Source organism: Falco cherrug, chromosome 2 (assembly GCF_023634085.1).
Source record: "Falco cherrug isolate bFalChe1 chromosome 2, bFalChe1.pri, whole genome shotgun sequence".
NCBI lineage: Eukaryota > Metazoa > Chordata > Aves > Falconiformes > Falconidae > Falco > Falco cherrug.
In genome coordinates, this window is record NC_073698.1 from 19,615,920 (window position 1) to 19,641,177 (window position 25,258).

Here is a 25,258-nt window from a genome sequence, read left to right on the forward strand (position 1 = left end):
TTTTACCTTGAATTGAGGAATCCTCTCTGATGTCTAAAATAAAGTACTCCGCAGCTTTTTGATGAATTTTCAGTGACAGCCAATGTAAAAACCACCTTTTAATCCACACATGACAGAACACTGAATCAATAAACTAACACAGAAATAGAGAAAAATTTTAAAAAATCTCTGATGCAGTAACACTCACTGAAAAATAAATTTCAAGAAAAGTATAAACAATATATACACAACAAGCTTAAAGGGGTTTCGCCTCTTGTTTACAGGAATGTACACTATTTTTGCTGATGTGCTAACACTTCAACAGTTTTGACATTACCTACACCTTAGTGTCCATGATAATATTACCATCCTTGTCCTTTACTCTTATTCTGCCAGAGGTGTACTTTGTTTCTTGCTGTCCATTCAAGTACACAGTCTTGACAGTACCATCTGGATACTCCCGTCTCTTGAACTGTGATGTGTGTAGTTCTCTCTGGCCATTAGTGAATTCTATCATTTTGCTTCCATCTCTGCATTAAATAGATGTATGTAAGTATTAAAAAAAAAAAAAAACAACAACAAACCAAACCAACATTGTAAGGACCATACATAGGCTTAAGCTTAATCTCAAGACATTAAATATGCAAGGATTAAATGAAGATAGAATAAAAAAAATACACTATTTATGAAAAGGCTGTTTTGTTAAAAATCAGCCCAGCTGGCTGGTACTCAAAAACCTGTTCAAGCAAAACTGACGTGACAACTTTATACTTGAGAGACTCTGCTGCACTTTCTCTGCACTGTCTATTGCTGCAACAGTCCCAAGACAAATTTAAAACAATGTTTTGAGCACTCCCAGTTATCAGCTGTTGGTCAGACCTGCTTGCCACATCACCTAGGTTCTCACGTCTTGTCTAGAATTACATACAAATCAGTGAAAGCTCTCAGGTTAGGGTATAAGAAAATACTCACAGGCATTCAAGTTTTTATGTCCACAAAAAAATATATCAAAATTTCAAACAGTAAATGCACATTCACAGTACAGCACAGTCAAGTGTAAACTTAGAGGAACAGACCTCTATAGTATATAGTGACCATATACTGCCTCTGTCACTGAGCGCTGACTGCTCCTTCCCCACCAACAGGCTAGGGTACCTGGAAGGCCAAGGCTTACCGCTGAATACGAACAATAGTACCATCTGGAAAGATACTTTCTTCTTGCCCATCCGTAAATAAATTTTTAATTGTTTGATCAGGGAAGGTAATTTCTTTCTTGCCATCAGGATAATGCTTCTCTGAAATGTATTTTGAGACAGCATGCTTATTACATAAATACAGGTACATACATATGGGCAGCAGTTTTGAGGGTTGGTTGGGTTGGATGATTACCTATTTGTCCATTTGAGAACTGCAAGACCTCTAACCCATCAGAGTACGTAGTATGTGTAGTCTTAGCATCAGCATAATAATAAATCTGCAGAAAAAGGTTCAGATTTAATGTAACACAAGAAATTTTATATGTGTGTGTACACATGTGCATATAAATTAAGTATTTATGGGAAAACACAAAAGATACAGGATACATACCACTGTTTGATCAGGCATAACCTGCTTCACATCCCCATTGAAGAAGGTTATAGTTACGGTCTTCCCATCAGAGCCCACTTTTTTCCATGTCCCATTAGGGAAAAATATGAGGTGACAGCCATTTTTCAAAAACTTTTCAACCTAAAGAACACATTATAGAGAGGTCAGTATTAAGCCATCACACTCACATCCTCATTCGTCTTTCTCAACAGCTGTCTTCTGGAACTGCAGGGTGCTGAGCTCTCATTTTACCTTTCCATCAGGATAAGCAGTTTCTCTCTGTATCTCTTCACTGTCTGTACAGGCAGGTCCAGATGGCAGTGACACACAGGCTTCATTAGGAGAGGTGTCCTGAAATGACAGTAATCTAAGCATAAACCCAAATGAAGCTTTGTCTTTATACCTTTTTTTTTTTCCCCTTAGGCTGACAGGTATTTTAGGAAATTAAAGAGTATCAGGGAAGGAACACAAGTATAGGAAGGCACAAACACAATCTGGGGTTTATGCATCTCCTATTATAATTCAACTGGTAAGACAGACTGCAGTAATTGTTCATCTGTGGTCAGCTGCAGTCTGGACTAAAGTGGAATTCACTGATGTGTTGTGGCATAGTGCTCAACTGCCTTTAATCATCCACATCAAAGTATGAAACAGTGGATGAAGTTTCATGAAGTCTGAATGCTACCTACAGCAATTAATGTAAGAATTAATTCAGCTGTTTACAAGATTCTTGCACGGTTGCCCTACATGGAGCATATAAATATCCGTCTTCTTTTCCTCTCTCAAAAGGTAAAAACATTTCGCAAATTTCAAGGGAGCAGGAGGTTATTCTTTTCTTTCCTCAGACAAAGAATGTTGCAACTACTAGACACAGGTAAAACACCCTGCACTGACTAATACTACATAGCTGTTCTCTGGTATGAAAATAAAATTGCAGTTTAAGAACATAAAGTGAGTCAACAGCTTCACCAGTCACCCCCCAGATACTAATTTAAGTACAAGTAACTATTGTCTTATTTTAGGCTTTTTCCTTCCCCTTAAAAACCAGATCAGGATCCCACACTTACTACCATAAAAGTCCTAGAAGAATCCTCTAGTGGTGTCGTTGTCTCAGAGTTGCTTCTGTCACTAGCAAGTCCTGATGCAGGTGTTCTAGAAAGCTTTCCTACTCGGATACATGTAATACAGTTAATTTGGACAGTGAAACTGAAGTAGGCAGGTGTTATATATGAGGTCAAGCTGTACAGCAAAGCATCTACATCTCTTAAGTGCATTAGAAACTGAAAGCAGTACATCTGTGAAAAGCTGGCGTAAACCAGCTGCCTTAGGTATGTCATTGCTTCATGTGTCTGCAAGAAGCTACAACTGAAGATTCATTGCAACAGGCCTAACACTTGCACTTGCTCTCCTATTTCATCTCTGGATTTACAAAGGATTCCCACAGCTCCCCTGCCCCAGGATCTAGACAGCATTATTAGTTATGCCTTATAACTAATACAACCTGTTAACAGGAACTGACTGGCAAACCTTTCCCATGTCTCTCCTAGCGTGCCAGAAAGATTAGCAAACTAAAACCAGCACGGGCTTCGATTCTGGAACATACTCCTCTAACAGATAACACGATGGTTGCCTGAGCTGTCAGAGGTGTCAAAAAAGTACCCTCCAGTTACTTTCCATATGTGATTATTCATTAGAAAGAGGTACAGCTGCCAACAGGATTTGCTCCTAGCTGTGAACAAGGAACGCCTGCTCCGGCATTGCCCATAGGATTACAGATCCCGGTAACAGAAGGTTCCAAAAAGACACAGCAGTTCCAGTGCTATCAACATAGTCATCTAATCGGTGCCTGCAGCTTGGAGAGCATCAATGATGGGTGCCATTGGGGATTACAGAACTCAGCTTCCGGTACGCTCCCGACCACCAAACGTGACCAGAAGCATTTTTGCTCTGAGAATGGTCTCATCACAGCTTTCTCCAGAATCTTAACCCTGCAAGGTATTTATCCATATGCTTAAGTCCATTACAACTATTCTCTATCCCCTTTCGAGGTGGTGATGCACTCTTTTTAATACAAGAAAAAATGCACATTAAGAATTACCTGATTGGACAAACATACCTTTCGCCTGTGAACAGCTTTTGCCATTTATCTTGCTGCACTTCTGTACTGGAAGAAGTGGAGGTGCGGTTTGACTTTTTGGACCTCTGTTTGGTAGATACTAGAAGAAAAGAAGTTATTTGTGGTTTACGGGGCATTTATTCATAACTGTTCATACAGCAGCAGCAAAATTTATAAGCCATGTGACATGAAATTTACTGGAAGCTTTCCTCACAAGCTACATTTTTGAGATTTAGCAGAAGGGCCTGTGTGACGTTAGCCCAAGCTGTACTTTGGAATTCTTCCGCTGTCTGCTGCCTCGCTACCAACAACTGCAGAATGTTGATTTGGTACCAGCAATCCAATATAATAGTTAACAGTTTCAAAACTAAGTATGACTGCTTTAGCCAATGATACACTGCCTGGTTTGCCTGGCTGATCCTTACGGTGCAGAGGTTCACAGGTTAAATCCCACCTATGATTTTTCTCTTACAGTTGTATTATTTTGAATTTCTAAGATGATTTCCTCAACAAAATGAATGCTGCCTGTTGTGAGCACTCATAGTTGGAGGGAATGTGACATTAACACAATTCTGCATCTGTCACCACTAGTGGAATCCCAAGATCAGCAAATTAAACATTTAAGTTGTAGCTATCGGATTCCAAGTTTATGATCCAAAACTCAAAGAGTATTCACACAGAAGAATTTAAAACACCAAGATTAATAACGTACAGATTCTGCTCTTTTTAGAGTCGGCCCAGAATTTTCTGTTTTCCTCCTGCTTCCAGCAGATTCCACCTTCTTCCAGGCTTCTAGACGAAACCTCTCCATAATTTTGATTTCCTCTTTTAGGTCCATATTCTCATTTACTAAAGCTTCTATTCGATCTTTCAGGCGTCGATGGGTGGTTGACCATTTTACCTCTTTTTGTTTTAAATCTTCCTGTAACTCTGCAATCTGCTGTTTTAAAGCCTTAGAAAAATACACATTTATAAATTAAAGAGGTTTCATTTTTAAATATATTAAAAAATACTAATATTCTAATAGAAATACAAGTACACAAAAAACCGTACAAGAGTGGGAAAAGATCAGCTTGATGGGGCAGAGGGTGAAAGGTAAGAGTAGTTTTCTTCCCTGAAATAGATATTATTTACTTCAGACTACCAACTTTATAAGCTCAGCTTCAATCACAGGAAGTATCTTTACTGACTTCTTGACATCCTTTACACTTAATACATTGGCCAGTACAAATCCACCCGAGACAGAAACATCAAATCTTTAAGGCTACCCTTGAGAGGTTCCTTCAAAATAGAAAAATTGGGGGGACACAAGCACATAACACACATGTAAATCTGCCTAGCTAGTTATAGCAAATGTTCCTTCAGCCTGCTGAAAGAGGGAAAATTGTAGGGAATAGGGAGGGAAATCCATGCATGATGTTTATATGACTTGTCTGTACATCTCATATACCATACATCCCGACAATGAAGGAACAACCAGATCTTCTTTCTTACATGTCTGATAGCTAAACACCTACAAGTAATAACAAAACGTAACTCTGAAAACTAATCACTACATTTAATGTACAACAGTTATAGACAGAATAAAACACAAGTACAGTTCTACTTTGCATTTTGATCCACTATCATGAATAAAAACTTACAACTTAGTATGAATGACAGTAATTTTGTATCAAAGTTGAAATCATTCTACCATACTCATGAGCAGTTTCTATTATAGAAACATGACAAAAGTATTTGCTCAAGGGGGTTTGCCTTAAAACCATTAAACAACATCTGGAAGACTGTAGTTCGTCCCTCCGTTAGTTCCCTAGTAACAGTTCCCACCCTGAAATCACTTGCAACCCTTCAATCAAATTAGAATTCAGTTCTTGACTGCCTTTAAATGAATTTACGTGTTCCCGTGTGGACTAGAATAATATATTTTTGTACCTGAATTTCATCACGTTCTTTTTTATCTGGAATTGCTCTAGCTTCTGTGGTATATTTTTCAAAAACTTTACGCTCCTTTTGCAGTTTTTTGATTTCCTTTTTTTTATATTCTTCTATTTCAGCCAGTTCTTGGGCTTTCTGCTGTTGAAAGTCTGCAATTTCTTTCCTATAATTATGAAACAAAGTTGTAGTTTTAGCCCAAAATGACTTACAATCTGGATTTTAAGGAAGAAAATAAAGAGTCTGAATTTTGCGGTCATTTATTCCAAACCAGCATGTTACCCTCAAGAAGACTTAACCATAAATAGTATTAGTTATTTAAGGAGTAAGAATTGTCACACAGTTAAGTGTTTGAAGTCCAGCAATTTCCATTTTTAGATCATCTAGTCACAAAAGTTATCCTGAATTTAACAAAGCTTTTGCTAAAATCTTCCAACATTCTTCAAAGCAGTAGAACACCACTGCCCCAAAAGTACCAGGGAAAAGAATCTGCTGACAGCAGGAGACGACAAATCAAAACATCATCCAGTGACATGATGCTGTTTCCAAAAAAAACAAAACAGACTTTGGTAGCAATAGGTATGCCACATTTTAGTCACCAGAGATAATTATTCTGCTCTATATGTCACTTACAAGTCCCCCAGTTCAAATAAAAATATTCTTAGTTTGTACACACCAACATCCGATCCAAAGGAAAAGCATCAATCATGTTAGCATAAAGATCAGTTCTGAAAGACGAATTTAGGGCTGTGTTATCACTCAGAACAGAAGTATACAAATTCTCCAAGTATAGCCTTTCAGGATATCATATTAAACTAGTAGGGGTTCTTAATATTATAATTTGTGTGTGAGTAATAATTACAGTTTAATATATACATAGAGCAACAACCAGTTCTGGACCTATGTCTCCACTATAACCAAAATACGTCAATAATTTACCTGTGCTGTTGGTAACTGGACATTACAATAGTCTGCAACATACTATGTAAGTGAATGCACCAAAACATTTTAACTGAAAATTACCTGATACTTGCCAAGGCATGTTCTCTTTCTTCACGGAGTTTAGTTAGAGTTGCGTTTTCAGCTCTGAATCTCTCTATTTCAGTTTCCAGTTCAGTGAGTCTCTCTCTCAGTACCTGGGATGGAACAGTCTTTCCTGTCAAAGAACAGCCAGATGCAAGTTATCGTAAGTGCCATCTCTAAGACTGAAGTAAACAATTATCATGCACCAGTTAAATAAATAAATCAAGTTATACTATTTTAGATATAGCAATAGTATTGCAAAAATTTCTACTATTCAAATCACACAGAAGTGACACTGTAAAGCACTCTGCACCGTTTAGTGAAGTACCTCAAATACCGAGTACATTATCATCCTTGTAGAACTAAATATGTATTAGGAATTGGAATGTGAAGGGCTTCATGTCAAGCTAGAGAAATTAAATGAAGGTATAAGGGCCAAGCATCAAACAGGACAGTTTATGGTTCTAGGTTTTTTTTAAGTTTTATTCAACACCAAAGCCTGCTCACAGCCATCACTAATCTGAAATCTATTGCAAAGCTGATAATGGGATTCGTGGCCTTTTTTTTCCATCCGTTTCCTGTTCAGTCACTACTTAACACTCCCAGAATTTTAATAGTCTGCTTCTGAGTATGCAACAGAAGAGCCTAAATACTGATACTGCAGTGTAGGTAGTTGCCTCATTCACCCTTAAATGCTGTGAGATTCAATAAAAAACCAGCACCCTAGCCCTCTTCCTGCAAACATCATCTAGCAGGCACGTCTAGACAACCCTACAAAATCAATTCTGCACAAAACAATAAGCAGAAGTAGCTACTTTCATGTGAACTTCTCATAAAAACCTAAACAAAATCCTGAACATTCACTGGAGCAGAGTTTGAAACCAAGAGCTCACCACCTAAGAGAGAAAAGATTTCAGTCCTAGGCCATGCCACCCTGATCTCACTGAACAACTGCATTTTTCATGATCTCACATAAACGCATAAAAGCTTCAACAGGAGCTTTAGAGGAGTCCTTCCTGGCTATGACTACACGGTCAAAATCAGCTTGGGCAAAGCAGAAAAGTGAATCCATGTTCCCCATATTGCACATGAATTCTCTAGATACTGTACTACTGTTGGAAAATACGGACAGGGCTGCTGCCTCCTTATATTTTATAAGAGGAAGAAGCTAACCTAACAGTGCACGGCATTACCCTGCTCTGGTACAAACGTAGCGGAAAGGGAGGTACCGCTTCATTTTCGGCATGCCTTTGGTACTTCCCTTCATTTAGAAACAGTGACCCAGAAGCTCCAGATCAAGTTAGTCCAATGAGCTGGCCTGACAGAAAACTAGCCTCCAGGAAAGAAAAAAATTAGAAAAATAAAATAAATGAAACTTTCACTGATTGTACTCATCCTGCAAGCTACGTAATTGTTAGATCAGACATCAGACATGCAACCAGGAGAGGAGATGAAAGGTGAGAAGAGAGCCATTTCCTGCAGCAGAAGTCTGTACTTACACCCTTTGGTGTAATGTCAGGTTGCAGCTTAGGTGTTAGAAGGAAAGACTTGTAATATGTCTTCATTTCCTACCAGTTGCTGTTCTCTCACCTCCTGGCTCCTGTTCCACATTTGATTTGATTTCACGCTCTGAATGACAGCCTGCCTTCTGTTTTGGTTTCAGTGAAAGGAACAGCTTCATCATCAGGTTTGATGCGGGAGGTCCATTTGAATCAGTGTCCACTGCAGACTCTTCGGATATTTCATCTCCTCTCTTTGACGCAACTTTCCTCTTTATTACCTTATCTGGGACAGTTGTGTCATTCTTACTGGAAAAGTCCATCTGTAAAGGTTTTTTAGTGTATTTTTCAGGTAAATCACTGTTAACATCAGTTTCATCCAGGTCACTCCATGTTCTTTCATCATCAAACTCAAACTTATTCCTACTTATACAAGACATGTTTTTCTGATGGTCTGAAGCTTTTAGAATCTTTTGCTTTAACAGTGCACTGCAATCTTTGTCTGACAAGCCAACGTCACCATCTCCATTTTTGCTTTCTTTGCTGATGTCTGTAACAGAACCTCCATAATCAAAAAATTCTGGATCACTTTCCCTATGGCTTATAACGGATGTCCTTGCATCTTCATTTTCATGCTTTAATGTGGTCTCAAATTCACTCTCAGAATCTGTAGTAGTATCACCACTGCCTTCACCCTTATCTTCATTTACAATCCACTGATTACTTTTTAAAGCAGGAGCTGCTGTCATAGAAGAAGCTGAAAATATTACACTGTCTGTTTTATTCAATGGATCCTTCATTCTAAAAGCTGTTCCTGAATTTGAGACTGTATGCATGACTGCTCTATCATTTATATTTCCCTGTATCATACAGTCTGCTTTTCTATTTTCCTTATTTGTAAGTTCAGCAGCCAGTGCCTTTACTTGCTGCTGTTTTACCTTGATAGGGGTAGAAGACATTCTACGGCCTTTTAAAGTCTGCTGATCTTGAGCTAAGATCCTTTGCACAAATGAAGAATTACTTGAGAAAGATATTTCATCTGCAGCTTGTTCTAGAAACAAAAATTCATCTAATTCTAGATTCTCTTTTTCTTTTTCTTTTTCCCAGTTTTCCAGCTTATTCTGAAATGAAACTTCAAAAGACAGTTCTGAATCTTTTACAGGGTTACCTACAGGACATTTAGAATTAGAAAAGGCACTGGCCAGCTCACAAGGCAACTGAGGTTTTTCTGTGCCAGGTAATTTTTTTCGGATTTTGCCAATGTTAAACTTATCAAATCCTACTAAGTTCTCTTTATTTTCTACTTTGTTGTTAATTTCTGATGGGAAAGAATCTTTCATCTGTCCATCATGATTTTTTCCTGGTTGCATTCTTGTTTCTATATTTTTTCCATTGTGATTCCTGAGTACCAGGGTCTTCTGAATAGGACAATGTTTTGCTTTATCAGCATGGTTATATTTTTTACACTGTGCTAAAGGGTTCTCAGGAACCAGTTCTTTGCCAGGAGGCACGGTTTTCTTCTGTATTTGTGATCCATCTACTTTAGTAACATTTCTGTCGTCTGAAGCCTTTTGTTGAAGTTTTGGGGTGTTTCTTCCAGGTTTTGTAATATTAGATTTGGCATTAGTGAATCTTGTTAAGCCTTCTCCTCTTTTCAGGAAGGGTCGCTTGATCACTGGTTTTTGAACAGCTGATCCATTTGTCCTCTGAAAAGGGGTAAGGAAAAAGTCAAACATAAAATGTTACAGTTTCAAGATTTCTTCAAATAAACCCCACGTATGACTAGGAGTTTATACACTACATTTCTACTGGGTTTCTAAAGACATCTTAAACAAGTGAAGTATTTGAGGCTTACTGTTTCATTTTAAGAACGTGAATATTGCATTCAGTGGTAGCTGTTGATGTTAGAATCTTCCTTGTACATTTTTAAAGCACCTATCACATCTTGGAACAACACATAAAGAACAATAAAGTTAAAAATACAAATAACCTGTAACTTCTGGGTTTGCTCCCGACGCTGCTCTTCTAGTTTTATCTGTTCTTCCAGGAATTCTTCAAATGTCTGTTTCTTTTCCTGAATCGCAGCTTTAATAGGTCTAGTATAATTAAAAAAAAAAAAAGGAAAAGGAAAAGATCAGATCTTACATTTCTATATAAAATAACTGTGTTTAACATCACTGCTATTCAAAAACCTAAGGTGCAGTTACATAGAAGATGACAAATTATGAGGTACTTCTATCATTAAGTGTCAAAGTTAATCTAATAAATGCATTGTGACACTAGCCGTTTATCCTTTGAGAAATGGTTTAATCAAATCCTTGCTATAGTTAATATACGTATCTAAAAAGATACTGTATGCAGGTTTTGGCTGTTTCTTCTTTCATTGGTTTTCTCAAGGACCCTTTCTTCTGCTCAGGTCACCAAACTTTCACTTGTATTTTAGGCAAACTGCCCATTTCTACAGCACCACCTTCCCACTCTGTAACGCTACTGAGATGGTGTTCCTTATCTCCCCTTTCACACTACTCCTCCTTTACAGGAGTACTGGGTCTGGCTGGCATGGAGTGAGCTTTCTTCAGAGCTGTTCATATGGTACTGTGTTTTGGAGATGTGACTACAATGGTGTTGATAACACACCAATGTTTTAAGCTATAGCGTCAAGCTTTCTTTGGTTTTTCATCCTACTCCCCATCCCCAGGCAGTAGCTGGGGGTGGGCAAGATGCTGAGAGGGGACACAGCCAGAACAGCTGACCTGAATTGACCAAAGGGCTATTCCATGCTGTATGACACCATGTTCAGCAGTAAAAACCAAGGACTTGGTCTTCCAAAAGTAGCTGTTGGTCAGAGACCAAGCGGGCAGCCATCTGCTTGCAGGAGGTGGATGGTGACTGCCTGTGCATCACCTGGGTTTCCCCACCACCACCCCCTTTCCTTTACTTACTAAACTGTTTTTATCTCAACCCACACATTCTTTCAAGTTTGCTCCTCTGATACCCTCTCCCATTCCATTCTGGTGGACAGAGTGAGCAAGCAACCAGGTGGGTGCTTAGCTGCTGGCTGGGCTCAACCCACCACAGCCTGGAATGAGGATTTCTCAGATTTCTGATGACCTGGCAGAAAAGGCAGAGCTTTAAAACAATGCCAACCACTACTAATTCTATCAACTCCATAAACAAAGCCTTTACCACACTCAAGAAAGCTTCTGCCACAAACACTATTATTACTTCTTAGCCATATACAGACATTTAAACAAACATAACTTCTGGTAGTAAAAAGTCACAGCCTTACACTCCTCCTTCACGTTACTACTTTCACCACCTAACAACGGATAAGTTGTAATAAATCAGATTGGGAACAGCAATTATAACTGCTTATATCCTAAGCTATACTAAAACAGGCTTCTAAATTATCATTACCCCCAGGCTGCACACACCTTTTCAGCCAATACACATCACATCTTTCACGGCCATAAGCAATTTCAAGTCAGAGCCTCTCTTACTACAGGTCTCCGTAGTACCTAGCAAAATGGAATCCTTGGTTGAGAAAGCTACACATATTGAGAATATCAGACTCTTTCAATCAGGACTCAGAACTGAGCCAAACTTGTGTTATTTGACAAAAATTGCATAATAATGGTCTGAATTACCTTTCCTCTGTATCAGTCCACAAATGTTTTCCTCTGCTGGAATTCTCAGAGAGATCTGCATTTTTCACACATAAAGGATCAATGTGATCATCATCACTCTCCATTAATATTTCCATCTTTTGTTCTGGACACCACATGTTTTTTCCTATGAAATTAATAAAATGGTTTTTTTTTCCTCCCCAACAACAAGTCACTCTTCAGCTCATACTTCAAGCAGCATTCAGGTCCGATTAAAACAAGAAGGGAGCTTCATGGTAATGTAGTCTGGATTCCTGCATAAAATAGTCCTAGGATTTCCCCAAATTAATCCTTACTTGAATTTGAGCTTTGTTTTTAAAAGAACATCCAATTATGCATTAAAAATCTTCCACAGACCTTAAATAACTTATTCTGATTGTTCATCTTCTTTGCTACTGTTAATTTATGGCATAAAAATAAAAATAACTGAACAAATTTGGGTGCCTGTTGTACTGAAGAGCTCTCCTACCAAGCTTCTGTCTCCCACACATATACGTATAAATTAAGATCAATTTATCCTGTCACATTCTCTTAAACCAAACTGATTAAAAACTTTCAAGCTGGCATGAAGTATGACGAAATGCAATTTCATACCTTTTCCCTGAAACCCCTTCAGGTTAATAAGGTTTAACTTTACTAAATTGCTAGATTCAAACCAAAACCACTATTCCAGTCATAGCAGCAGAGTAGTCATGCTGGTGCCAATGGTAAAAGTGGGAAGAGGTGGAAAGATGAAGAATTTCAGTGCATTGCTTCTGATGTACAAGTAATTTTTAGTCATATGGTGCACCCTTGTCAGCCCATCTTGATTCCTAATTCCAGGTCAGGTACTAAGCCTCACAACAGAGCTGGTCTGAAGACATTCTGTATCCCTGAACAGATTGTTATTCTCCATTTGCCATGTGAAGACGTGGCTACACCTCAGTTCAAACAATTCAGCTATCCAATACCTGTAGTTATTTGCTATTTTCCCAGTCTTCATCACATATATAAGCTTTCGCAGTCATATTTTTTTCCTAAAATAGACAAGCATTTCACATAAGACAGAAGAACTTGATTTTTGTCTCATGCTGCTTTTAACAGAACTCAAGTGGACATCAACAGGAACACTCTTGAGGTCTGTAAGCTGTCAGTAAACCAACCAACAAGCCAAGTAAACCAACACTTGTATAAAATCTTCACAGTAAGTAGTAGAAAATTATGTTCACTAACTACAAGCGGAAAAAAACCCATCACACACCATGTTATCTAACCAGTAATGTATTTGTCACCCTTGTTTTTCAAACAATTCTACGTTTTCAGAGACACACTCAGACCTTGTTTCTCACAGGCAGACATTCCTGAGAGACTGTTCTTCAAAGATGAGGTGTGTTCTTTGTTGTCTAACTTTTGTAAAAAATCACTGTCTTGTGTATGTGGAGAAACAATTGAAGTGTAAGTTCTGCCTTCAAGGACATTCTGATACCCAGATGATGGTAATCGGCGTAAAGTTGTTAAGCCCGCCGAATGCCCGGGTCTTAGCTGTTGACTTTCAGCCACTACAGTATACCCTTGAAGGAAAAGAAAAAAAAAGGCTGTGTCATTGTGTTTGTATTACCACACCACTGTTCCACAGGAGAACAGAAATGGCACTGAAGGGCAAGACTGATCACCCAGCCTCCATCGTTATGTTACATATCAAAAATAAGTGATTAGGCAATCTGGATTTTGTTCTCATAAACTAAGCCCTAAATTCCTTTTCTCAGGCAGAATGAAAGAAAGATAATAATTTAAGTCAGGTTGGACTAATGCTGCCAACAGGAGAAAATACCCCTGCTCAGCTCTCAAAGCTTTTTCCAGCCCAGCACTGTCCCCTCCCTTTGCACACAGCAAACAAGACTGGAAAACTGTTACAAGCATTTGTTTTTAAATACAAATCATCTCCCTAGTCCAGTTCATCACCTGAATAAATCTGCACTGCATGAGCACAAACACGGAGGGACCCCTGCATTTGGATATGTGAGAAACAGCTAATCGGAAAGGAAAGCAACTGTTTGTTTTACACTGTCTTTTATATGTAAAATATGTTCTTCAAAACGAGGGTTCCCATCATGGTGCACATCAAGTTACAATTGCAGTTGTCAGTTTAGAAAAACAAGACAGTATTCCTTCTACAGCAGTACTCAATTTCCATCACTGAAGTGATGCAGCATTTTGACTAATCAAGTAGTCTTAGATCAAGAACACTGAATACACCATCAGATTTTAACTGGAAAATGGGATCAAATTCTTCAGTTTACTCAAAGCATGTCCTACGCTTTCTTTCTCAACTTACCAAGAACTGCTGTCTGGCCAGATACCATACTAAGCAGCTTCTGCTGCTCTTCCATTAGCCTCTGAAGTTGCTCCATCTGTTGTTTCTTTAACTGTTCCTGCTTCTGTTGTTGCAATTCCTTCAGCTTTCCAAACAAAAAAATACACATATTACAGAGGCTAGGTTTACTTAGAATGTAACCACAGGATTAGTGTTGTCAAGACAAAAGGTATTTCTTGTTTTAAAGATGTTCCATTGTGTAAGTGTTGCATGAAGGAAATTAAGAATTTTTCTACCTATGAATACACATGCTATTTCCAGTTTGCCCTATTAACAGTTCCACTAGTCTTTAATTATGAGGCTATCTGATAATGATAGCCTCATAAAATCTACAAACAGTAGGAATCAGAACACTCAGTTCTACTGCATGGGAAAAACACTCAAATTCTGCTCTTTTAATGTGAACTTCTATTATGCTGTGTTTTTATTAAAATGTGAAATACTTCAAATTAAAGCTTTAGAGACAGGGAGGTGGGGGAGTGTCTCTTGCTCCCAGATCTCAGTTACAGTGAACACTACTGATAAAAAGTACCAAGAAAAAAAGAGCATCAAATATTAAGGCTCATGAAGCTGCCTGAAAAAAAAGAAAAAAAATTAAACTACTGATTAAATTCAGTCACGCAGTCCTCATTTTCTTGTGTAGCAGGAGTCCCTGGCCCTGTCTCAAGACCAGCCTCAAGGGCCGTATGGAGGCAGGGCATTGCTGTGGTTTGGTTGGGTGCAGAATGGGTGGCAGGCCTCTGTGCCCATCTCTGTAACTTCAACACACACATATGCGCTAGTTCCAGCTCTTCCAAAGGAAAGACAGGAGGCCTGATTAAATCCTTCCACAGAATAACAACTGGACCACACCTGTCATCCAACAGGTAAGAAAAAAATTCTCTTGAATTTCCCTTGTAGTCCCTTAACATTCCAATGAAAACAGAAGACACTATGCAAGTAGAAGCTGTCAGCTAACGATCAAGATCCAAAGATCATCTAAAGTCTCATCTCCAAAACCCCTTCACTTATTAAAGAAATCATGCTTCTACTAGTTCTGATAATGACAGCCTCATAAAAACAAACTGAAAAAAAATCTCGTACTTCCAAAACTATGCTCACCACTACAAGCATCAGTTTTATTTTATTAGAACACATTAGACTGTCAATAACTTTTGAAGACAGGAGACAATAATCCCTCTTAAGATACAGTTAAACCAGCTACTATCTGTCATTTAGCCACTGTTTGATACTGCTGACAATACTGAAGGAGTGAATAAATATTTTCCTATCCTGTAAAATACAGGAAAAAACTTACAGCACCAGATAAGTTGTGGAAACCTACTCTAGATTTCTCCCTCTATCCACTGGAGTGAACAGACATAAGGATAGGTGCTAGCAAAATAGACAAGGAGGTGAGCAACTTCATCCGTAACAGCAAGATCTACTGAAGTGCTGCTGAACAATTCCAGCTAAGGCAATTTGTGTCTAGTAATTGGGAAGAGCTACAAGCAAAGGTATAGCCAGTTACACTGGATTAACTGACATGCATTGGGGAAAAAAACAGTAACATCACAGCATTGTAATTCCAGGCCTTTTTGTCCCACTGTCTTGGATATTTCCTCACTCACATTCAGTACTACCATCTCTCTTCATCTAAACAGAGTCAGGTATATGGGTGTACACACCTCCTTTGAGAACTAACTGAAGGTGTTACTATAGATACAAGAGCATACAACTTCACCATGTTGTGAACATCTGCGGTGGAAGTACTACCACCATAATGACTGGCACCCCATTTCTGCAGCTTCCAGTGAAGAAACAAAGCAACATTGTAAAACTGTGTGCACCTTTCCGGGTAAAACGATTTTGAGAACAAGTACACTGCCACCAAATGCAATTTCATTTTAAACTGGAACCTGTGCCAGCTGGAAACATCAGAAGTTAGACTCAGTAACTGCACATCATGAGGAGGCCATCAACTTTTACTCACACCTAGCTATGACTTAGGACTTGCTCTTTAAGCTTTCTGTGTTCTATGTATTGCAAAGAGTCTGTTCCCTCCCAGGTATGACAAATCACATGCAGGAACAAAAAAAACCAAACCTTAATGCATCTATGTCAACGAATTCTAAGATTTTTACCTGTTCAAGCTTTTGTAAGAGTGGATCGCTGTGAGCAGATTTATTCTGACCATCCACTTCACCGTGGACAAAGTCTGTTTTAGAGGTTTCTAGGTTACATGCTGCTGCTGCTGGAAAAGGTGTTTCAGTAGTACACTGCTGAAGCATGCGAGAGCTGCCAGACTCTTCACACAAGGAGTCATCGCTTACAGAACAACTGTCTGAAAGATGCAACACTTCAGCAGGGAAAGCTGTGATGTTGTCAGGTCCAGATAACAAGTCTTCTGTGTTGATTTTCAAACCAGTAAAACTAGGATCTAATAAGACTCCAGCACGGGAACTATCGGACATCCAATGTGCAACGAAGTTTTGTTCACTACCCGGATCTTCAACAGCGGGCATCTTTACATTGTATTCCTTTGTTTGCTGGTGTAGCATTAACATAACAATATTGTGTTGTGTAGGGTTAGGACAGCATAACTTTCAAAGTTCCAAGTATTTTGGTATGGAATTATTACCTACTTTTAGCACCTAGAAATTAAGCAAATAAACAAAATAAGAAATCTACAAGAACAGATTTTAGTAAAAGAGTGTTACTCTCTGATAATCAACCTAGTGTATTTATAAAAATAAGTCACAATCTACTTCTCCCTTGGCAATAGAAGCAATTTGGACAACAAATAAATGCTTTCTGTGCAGGAAATCAACATAATCCAACTTCTAATCTTAATATTTATTTGAGTGTGGCTAATATTATCCCAAATATTATAAAGCTGTGTATAATATTCTCCTTAGGGGTACAGTGAGAGATTCAGAATTTTTGTTTTAAGTGCCTGCAACCAAAGAAGAGAGGTGATTTGAGGAGCGGAAAGAGAGATTTCCCACACAGGACCTTCATATTAATGCAAAGTTTCAAATATGTCCACCTAAATACAAACATTTTACTGCACATATGTCAATGCAGCACTTGTAATTTCCATGTCTTCCTTAGTTTCTCACGTAGAAACTCTACAACCACGCTGCCTGTTAGCTTCTTTCTCCCAACCAGCCTCTTTTAAAATCCATCCGAAGTTTTAAGACTGCAAAAGTTCCAGTGATAACCAAATTCCTACATAAGCATCACAAAACATGAATGCGTTGTGGCAGGTAAGAGACCCAAAGCAACTCCCTTACTTAGGAAGAAAAAGTGCCAGCGCTGATGATGATGGTGATGACGATGAAGTGGCAGCAAGAGCCTGACCCCTCCGCCTTGCCACCTCCAACTAGTCCCAGGGCAACCAACCTCGGCCCGTGCACACGGGAATACCGAGGAAAGAAGGGGCTGGGGACGAAGGAGTGGCAGCCACAGCGGCCCAGGCTCAGCAGTCCCGTCTATCAGGAAATAACTCCTAAAAGCTTCCTCCTTGCCAGGCGGACAGCTCACGCCAGCTCTCCGTTCATTCTCCCGCTGTAAAAAGGCTTACAGTTCCAAACGCTGGTTGAAGGCGCAGCCGGGAGGAACAGCAAAATTCCCCGTAGATAAATGTGCTTCACCTGCCCTCTGTTCTGAGGCGCCACTGGAAGGTCCCCAGGGCGCTACGCGCAGACCCCCGCGCCGCCCAGCCCGAGCCCCCGGGCTCACGCGCCGATTCTCCCGCCGCGCGAGGCAGCCCGCCGGGGCGAAGCGTCCCCCACAGCCCACGGGCAGCAGCACCTCCCTCCGCGCCGACCCAAGGGGCTGGCAGGGCTGACGCTGACCCGTCCCGGGAAGGCGAGGAGGGACGAAGGGATCCCCGGGAAGGTGGCCGGTGGGGCGAGGAGCACAGCCGCGTTCCGGGCCGAGAGGCCAAGCCCGGCGCCTGCCTCCCCCCCGCGGACGCGGACACCGGCCCAGCCGGCAGCACCGCGACGCCCTCACGGCCCCGCAGCACCCGCGCCGCGACCCCCCGCAGGTACCGGGGCGGCAGCACCGGCACGGCTCCTCAGGCCGCTTCCGCAGCAACGCTCCGCTCTGACCGCTACCCCTCTGCTTCTATTACAAACCTGCCGCCATCGCACAGCCTCCCGGCGCCACAGGCTGCGCCCCGCCCCGGCGCCGAGCATGCCGAGGGGTGTAGTCCCAAGCCGCCGCCTTCCCCTCCCAGTTGCGAGGCGGTTCTGCGGAGCTCGAACTACAGCTCCCAGGCGCCTCAGCGGCGAAACGGCCGTTAACGGGCACCGACAGCGCCGCGAAGAAGGGCGCCTGCAGCCACTGCTGCCCTGACTCCCGCCCGCAGCGGCGGCGGGGATCCCTCCGGGCAGCCGGGCTTGCCCCTCGCCCCTGAGGGCGGCCAGCAGGTGGAGGCGGCTCCCGGGTCCTCCGCCAGTGGCCCTTTAGGGAGCCGGGTTTCTCCTGGGGCAGCGCTGTTGCCGAAGGGCCGTTCCCGCGCAGCGCGCCCCGGCGGCGGCGGCCCCAGCGCGGTGGTGAGGAGATGCCGCCCCGCTCGGCCGCGCGCCAGCCGCTCGCTGTGCGGCGTTCCCTGCAGGGCTGAGGCTCCGGGCTTGTGCGGTTTTTATTGCGGCTGCTTGTACCCTTTTAATCTTTAAACAGCGGCAGTAAGGGCGGAAGGGAAAGATAAATGGGCCAAACCTCCTCCCCTGGCTTTCTGGCGCTCTGTGCTGCAGGCCGCTCTGCGTTAGGGAGCGACGCTCGCGTTTCCCTCCGCCCCAGCGAGCGGCAGGGCACCGCGCCCGGGCACCGGCGGCACGCCGCGGGCCGAGAGCTGTTTCTGCAGCTCTTGCGGCAGGTACAGACCCGAGCTCCAGCCTGTATAACCCAGGGCAGCCCCTTCAGTTGCCTACCGCTAGTTTTACTTTCTGCTGTCACTTTTCGAAGTTCCACAGGGTTCTTTCTGTTAGACGTCCCACCATCTTCCCTGTGCTCTGGTTTTGCCAGGTATGTTGTCTGTGCAGCTGTCCTCTGGCTAGATTCTTTGTTAATAGTGTTAAGCTACTGTGCTAGAAAATACAAGGGTTTGTACTCGTGCTTTATTTAAAGCGCAGCATTGTGTTCAGTCCCTTTAGTAGGACAATACAGTAGAGGTTTGTTTTCAGTTTACCTGCATGCTGAAGGCCTTGCAGGACTGCAGATTGTTCATGGTCTGTTGCTGGATGATAAAAAATTTATTTTTGTCGCCTTCTCTGTGCTAAAAATAGAATTCTTTGCTAACAACGGTGTTGAATTTGTTTAATCATGAAGTACAAGCTTGTGTGCTTGCATGGAATCCTTCTGAGGCTATTCGGGCCTTTAGGATCTCCACCAACGTAAATGGCAATTGTAAGAGTTAAACCAGTGGTAATTGTCATCAGTTCCACTTTGTATAGTTTCCTTATATGGTGCTGCAACAACACAGTATTCCACTTATAAAAGTATTTATCAGTAGTTAATTAATTCTCAACACACAGATTAAATACAATAGCTTTCTATACAGATTGTCAATTTTGGAAATCCTGCCATTCAAAAACAGTAAAGCCAAACACTGCTAAAATTCCTTGAGAGGTTTGGTTCTCTAGGGAAATGGTAGAAGGCTATTACTCAATGGTAGCATTCATCAACAATGACAGAGAATAAAATCTTCACACAAGGGAGAGAAAAGCTGCTGGGGTCAAGACTTTGAACAGGTTTTAGCTAAATTTCCTCTTCTCTGTCAAGTATCCCAAAGTTCACTTGTGCTTTAACAGTGACAATTTCCTCCTCCTCCCAAGTGCGGCGAGGGTTACTGCCCCTTACTGTGCAGTACGCTGTGCTTTGCTTGGCTTATTTGACTGGGTTGCTGTCCCTTTGGGTGCTTTACAGGGGTGTACGAGTGTGTATAGCCCTTCCTACCTATGACACCCAGGCTCTGCTGCTGTTGGGGAAGCAGGAAGATCCTTTAGGGAGGGCAGCTGCCTGAGCAGATGAGTGTAAATGATTTGGCATGCTCAAAATCTGAAGAGAGAAGTGGGACCAGGGGTCATTTATTACCTCTCGTGCTGGGAATAGAGAAGGAAGGGGTGTCTTTGCGGACAGATTTGGAGCAAATGAATCCCTCGAGTTTACGCATTCCTTTCTGCTTACTAGCTGACCTATGGTTTATTTACAGATCAGTTCTCTCTATTCTTTTCTTGGTTCTTAGCAGCTTGACAGTCCTAAGCAAATGTAATATAAAATACTTTTGTGGAGTTTTGCACTTCATGTAGCTACCGATTTCAGTTGCTTTTGGTGTTTTCCAGATGTGATGTGGATATATAGACAGGGCCAATGCTTGCATTTTATTGTCTGTTTCATTGCCTTCTAATACATTTTTTGTTTTGGCTGTGCAAATAGAGTTCATTATTTCCTGAGTAGACAACTTCTGGTGATGCTTTAGCAGTATCCAGAATCTGCTTTAGGGAATATATTGTGAAAACTAGTGCACACAGAGCTCTAGTGAAGTGGGAGGCAGTGTCCAGATCTATGTTACGGTTGTGAAAGTGATGACAAAACGGCACAGCAACCAGTTTTGTCTTCAAGCAGCAAAGGTGTTTATTTCGTGCAATGTTGGGGAGCTAGCCGATTTGCACTGGACAAAATAGCTGCAACGTTTTCAGTGAAAAGTTAGGTATTTTATACAGTTTTCATGAGAGGTTACACAGCATCTTTACATAGTACTCATTTGATTTTGACACCTAATCATTCCATTCACAATAGGTGGGATCTGGGTGGAGTAGACCTTTCAATTTTCTTTGTTCAACGATTTCCTGACTTGATGGTCTCCTTATCTCCTTAAGGTGCCCACCCTATCTTTTCTAATTATTTAGAGTACAACACAGAGCATCACCCAGAGCGTTGTACCAAACTCATCCTGACTAATCTTTTTATTTTAAGACCTTGTTCTGTTTCAAAAGGAAGCCTTTGGCAGCGGCACATTTGTCTTTATATATGCCTCAAATTATCTGGTTTGTAACAAGATTCAAAATGATAAAGCAGCTTCAAGTATGACTTTATACTACAAACTAGGGCTTTTCAAAGGTACAGTTTCCCACAGAGTCAAGTTATAACAAGGCTGCGTCCTACAAGATCTTTCAATCACCTCGTAAGTATCTTGTGAAAACCTCTTAGGTAAAATATGGAGATCTGGGGGCTTTTTGTGTGAGCAGAGAGTACTTTTATGCCAAAAGCACTGCTAATGCCATAAGAAACAAAAACAAGAGCCACAAAATACAGGTATATCATGACTTCATGTGCCCTTTGATCTGCTGTCTGCCCAACCTAAAAGTATGTATTACTGTTAAGGAGTTGCCAGTTCCATCAGGTGTATAGTGCAGTAGATACTTTGAGCCCTCCCTATGGATTACCTTCCTGAGATAAAATTAAACAGACGTGTATAAAATTGTGTCTGCTAATGTTGATTTTCTAGGTTTTCAAGAAAACCCAGATTCAAATGAATTCTGTTGCTTTCTCTCCTTGACTAACAGCTGCTTATCTTTTTAGCTAATAATGTAAGTTATTCCACATTAATTGGCCAAATGATTCCTTTTTTACTGTACCAAAGAACAACTTTACTTGCATACATTTAGCATCAAATAGGCCATGGAGTAAGAAAATAAACACATTCCTTAAAGGTATTATGGGTAACTCAAAATCTCACTCTAAAATTACCTCAGGCTAATGTGGTTTTGGTTTGGTTGTTTATCTGAAACCTTATCCTAGTCATCTTCTCTAGGCTTCGGTCATTGATATATTAATCAATAATATTGTATAAGGTTGTGAAGTGTTGTCAGTGCCATTTAAACATTTCCGCTGCATTGTTACTGTCTCTTCATTTATTGTCTCTCTCCACACTACAGTGGAATCTTTCTGCAGGGTTGACATAAAGGCTTTGTTGACCTGGTAAAGGCTTTGGTGAAATTTGACCAATACTAATTTTTAAGCCAGAAAAATCTATTGGGTAATGATTTTCTTTGGTTTTTGTCCTAAGAAACTAGTAAAGAAACGGCTCTAATACAGCGTTTCTTGATTTGCACATACCTAGTGCAGAAAAATGTGAACGCAAGTAGTTCAAACAGCATGTGTTTTCCTATTTGCAGTCTTTAATGTAGGCGGTGTTTCTTTATAGAAGTAGGAGGATAGAAGCTTAATCAGAATTTGCAGTCTATGTGGGAGTTCTCACTAAGTTGGAGAAAGGCCATTTTTGCTCCTAATGGCCTCCCCCAAGAGCAAGGGCACTTAATATTAGACATCTTTGGCTAACACAAGAACTGCTTTCCTTTCACATTATCTTGACTTTCAAACAAGCAATTTCTTATTTGTTTTGCCTCATCTTGTGAGTCCAGGGTAAATTTGGGGAGGCCAAGTACTCTAGAGTGTCAGTTTTATTCAGTTATCTCACAAGTAAATTTATTTGGCCTTAAGTCACTGTGGAAAATTTACATCATCAAGTAGCTTTTCCAGAAATACAAATAGAGTAAAACCAAATGCTTTACCAGTGACACTGATACTAACCCTCTGGATGAGATATGGACATGGTGTACTGGGATCCAAAGAGTCATTGGTAAAAAGAATTCATGACCTGAATGTTCTGTTTTAGAAGCGTATGTTCTATTCATGCTAGTTACTGTTAGCAGTGTGTCTGCATTAGCCGTTTGGCTTGGAGCAGTGATGCAATTTTAAGCCAAATCTTTTTTTTGTCAAGAGCTGCCTTTTAAGTTCTCAAAGTGGTTTTGAGGTGTACCTTCTGAATGCCTTTCAGGGAAAACTAAACTGGGCACCATGCTTGAAATAAGCTCAGTGGGGGCATTGGTTTTGGCTTCTGTCTGAACCCACCCAGCTGTAAGGCCCTCTAGCTCGCATGTAACGCTCATTTACCATTGATAGGGTTTGAAACTCTATAAAGCCCATGACATGCTGAGGAGCTCATGCTATATAAAAAGCTCAGTGCCCTGTATAATGTTCTCATTTACACTGTAATTGTCATTCTCATCAGTTTTTAAAATAACTTTACACTCATAGGCATCTAAAAAAAAATACACATTGATGATACATTTTAAACACTTAAACCAGATGCTGCCTGTATATTTTGTTGTTATAAATTCTACTCCTGTTTGAATAAAACTTTCCCAGCCCCTCATATCTTAGCATAGTTTGTCACAAATGACACACAGCTGATTTTAATTGAGGTTGTTTTACAGACAAGTTAGGTTGATGATGCTGAGAAAGAAGCAATCCCCCTACTTCTGTCTCTCCCTTACCTCTCCATTGCTTCCACTGCTACACTACTCCTTTTTGTAAATATTTGCCATAGGCCAGGGGGTGAAATCAATCAGAAAACAGATCTGGATTAAAATTAGCCTCTTGTATTTGGGGGTTTTGGTGGTGGTGGTGCCAGGGGGGCATTGCTATGTTGGGTTTAATCTGGATCAGTTTTCCAAAGTTCTTTTTAAATGTTGTGGGATGGTGTTGTTTATATATATATTATAGATTATAAATCAGTGAATGGAAACATGAAAAGCAGTTTACATTCTTGAAAGAGAGAGTTATTTTTTAATGGTATGGTGTGAAAGGGGAACTGAAAGCAAGGTTGTTCCAGTCTAAGTTAAGATAATTCCGCATTACTAGAAGTGGGTATTAGCAGCAAGAGATCAAACCAAGAGTTTGTCACTTTGTTCAAGCCATGACTGTATTGCAAACGTAGGTCACACTAAATTTTCCACATAATTAAAAAAAAAACCAAACCAAAACTGATTAAGAGATGTTCTGGGTGGATTTGATTACCATGCTAATAAAATGGGATTTGTTTTGGAACTTCCTAGAGTTGCAAAGAATATGTCTGATCAGAGACTACCTAGGTGGATAATGGGAATGAAAGTTTTCTCAGCCAAAATGAAAAAAAAAATTATTTTCCCTTTTAACAGAAGGGCAATGTCAGTCTTTGCAAACTGTGTGTACTTTAATGAAGTAAAACACCTACTGGTTCAGGAGAGGAGCAGACTGAAAGCGTCCATAAAATAAAATGGTGGAGTAGTTAATTTTGTGCTTAATCACAAAAAATGACAAGTTCCAGATTTATTTCTGGGATCTCAGTAGGAAAATATGAGTGTTAATCTTGCCTCATGTAGAGAAATAAGAACTGTAGAGATTATGTCTCTGTTCAATATTTAAATGAAAATACTGGCTGTGTAGTACTGAAACATCACATAAAAATTAAGAGTAATATTCTGCCTCCACAAAAGAGCCAGGTATTTGTTTGGTTTTTTTCCTGGATAAATTGCCATGGTGTTTTTCTTATCATCAGAGAGGGGAAGCTCTGAATAAAGAGGTGCATCTTTGAACTGGGTTTTGGTTATGTTATTGTGAATGCAAACATTTGATTACAGAGTGAGGAAGAGATGGTTGTAGAGTTAGAAGTCTGTGATATTGCGGTTTTTAATTTAAATACAGCTTTTTATTTTAAATATGTTGAACACGCAGCATGGAGAAATCAAGGATATGCACAGCAGTGAAATCAGTGGGCGGCATCTATACTGGTACATTACATGCCTAGGAATGCTTGCAGGGATTGTGGCCAGCAGGCGTGGCTTGGCCCACAGCTGGACTAGTGAATCCTCTTAAGAGGTCCTCAAGACTGGATGTTCATATCCAAACTGCCTAATGGGAATGGTCATGGTGATGTTGTGTCTCCCAGACTGTGCCTGGAAACTGGGAGGATGCAAGCTGGCAGAAGCTTGAAGGAACATGATAATGCCTTAAAATATAAGTATTTGCATGACAGTGACAGGGAATTATGTAACATTATCTAACTTAATAGTGAAGGCATAGTACCTTATTACTTCTTCCATTTGAAAGTGACATTTATTTCCTTCTTTCCATAGCTAGCAATTACGCTGAGCTCATAAAAGTTGTCATATTAGAGTGCTTACTTCTAATCCACCCTGGGGAGAAGGTAATGCCTTGTGTTATGATTTCAGGTTTTTGGTTTCTCCATATACAGTTTTTTTAGTTTTAAGGAGAGTATGTGTCATGGTTT

The 25,258-nt window shown here is 40.5% G+C and overlaps 1 protein-coding gene across 6 annotated transcripts; it reads right to left on the bottom strand.

The window, feature by feature from the left end:
* Nucleotides 1–85: 85 nt before the first annotated feature.
* Nucleotides 86–18,426, bottom strand: CENPJ (centromere protein J). 6 transcript variants are annotated; one of them, XM_027802549.2, is made up of 17 exons: nt 18,279–18,426; nt 16,278–16,787; nt 14,116–14,239; nt 13,118–13,351; nt 11,784–11,928; nt 10,127–10,232; nt 8,228–9,842; nt 6,638–6,770; nt 5,615–5,780; nt 4,395–4,634; nt 3,683–3,782; nt 2,637–2,731; nt 1,819–1,917; nt 1,567–1,707; nt 1,369–1,453; nt 1,154–1,274; nt 86–509 (listed from the first exon to the last, which is right to left on the bottom strand). In XM_027802549.2, the coding sequence occupies exons 2-17, from the start codon at nt 16,698–16,700 to the stop codon at nt 317–319; spliced, it is 4,020 nt and encodes a 1,339-aa protein (XP_027658350.2). In that variant the 5' UTR covers nt 16,701–16,787; nt 18,279–18,426; the 3' UTR covers nt 86–316. The 6 variants fall into 6 exon arrangements, with proteins under 6 accessions (XP_027658350.2, XP_055558641.1, XP_055558643.1 ...); XM_055702666.1 differs by having other exon boundaries at nt 2,634–2,731; nt 18,279–18,423; XM_055702668.1 differs by lacking the exon at nt 18,279–18,426 and adding an exon at nt 18,192–18,259 and having other exon boundaries at nt 2,634–2,731.
* Between the last annotated feature and the right edge of the window lie 6,832 nt (nt 18,427–25,258).

Bases quoted from the DNA above. Each gene is read 5' to 3' on its own strand.
- CENPJ (XM_055702666.1), bottom strand. From the start codon at position 16,700: ATGTTAATGCTACACCAGCAAACAAAGGAATACAATGTAAAGATGCCC. The intron at 4,635-5,614 runs GTACAAAAATAT...TATTTTTCTAAG, and splicing joins AAGAACGTGATGAAATTCAG to GCTTTAAAACAGCAGATTGC. The intron at 510-1,153 runs GTAAGCCTTGGC...TATTTAATGCAG, and splicing joins ACTATTGTTCGTATTCAGCG to AGATGGAAGCAAAATGATAG.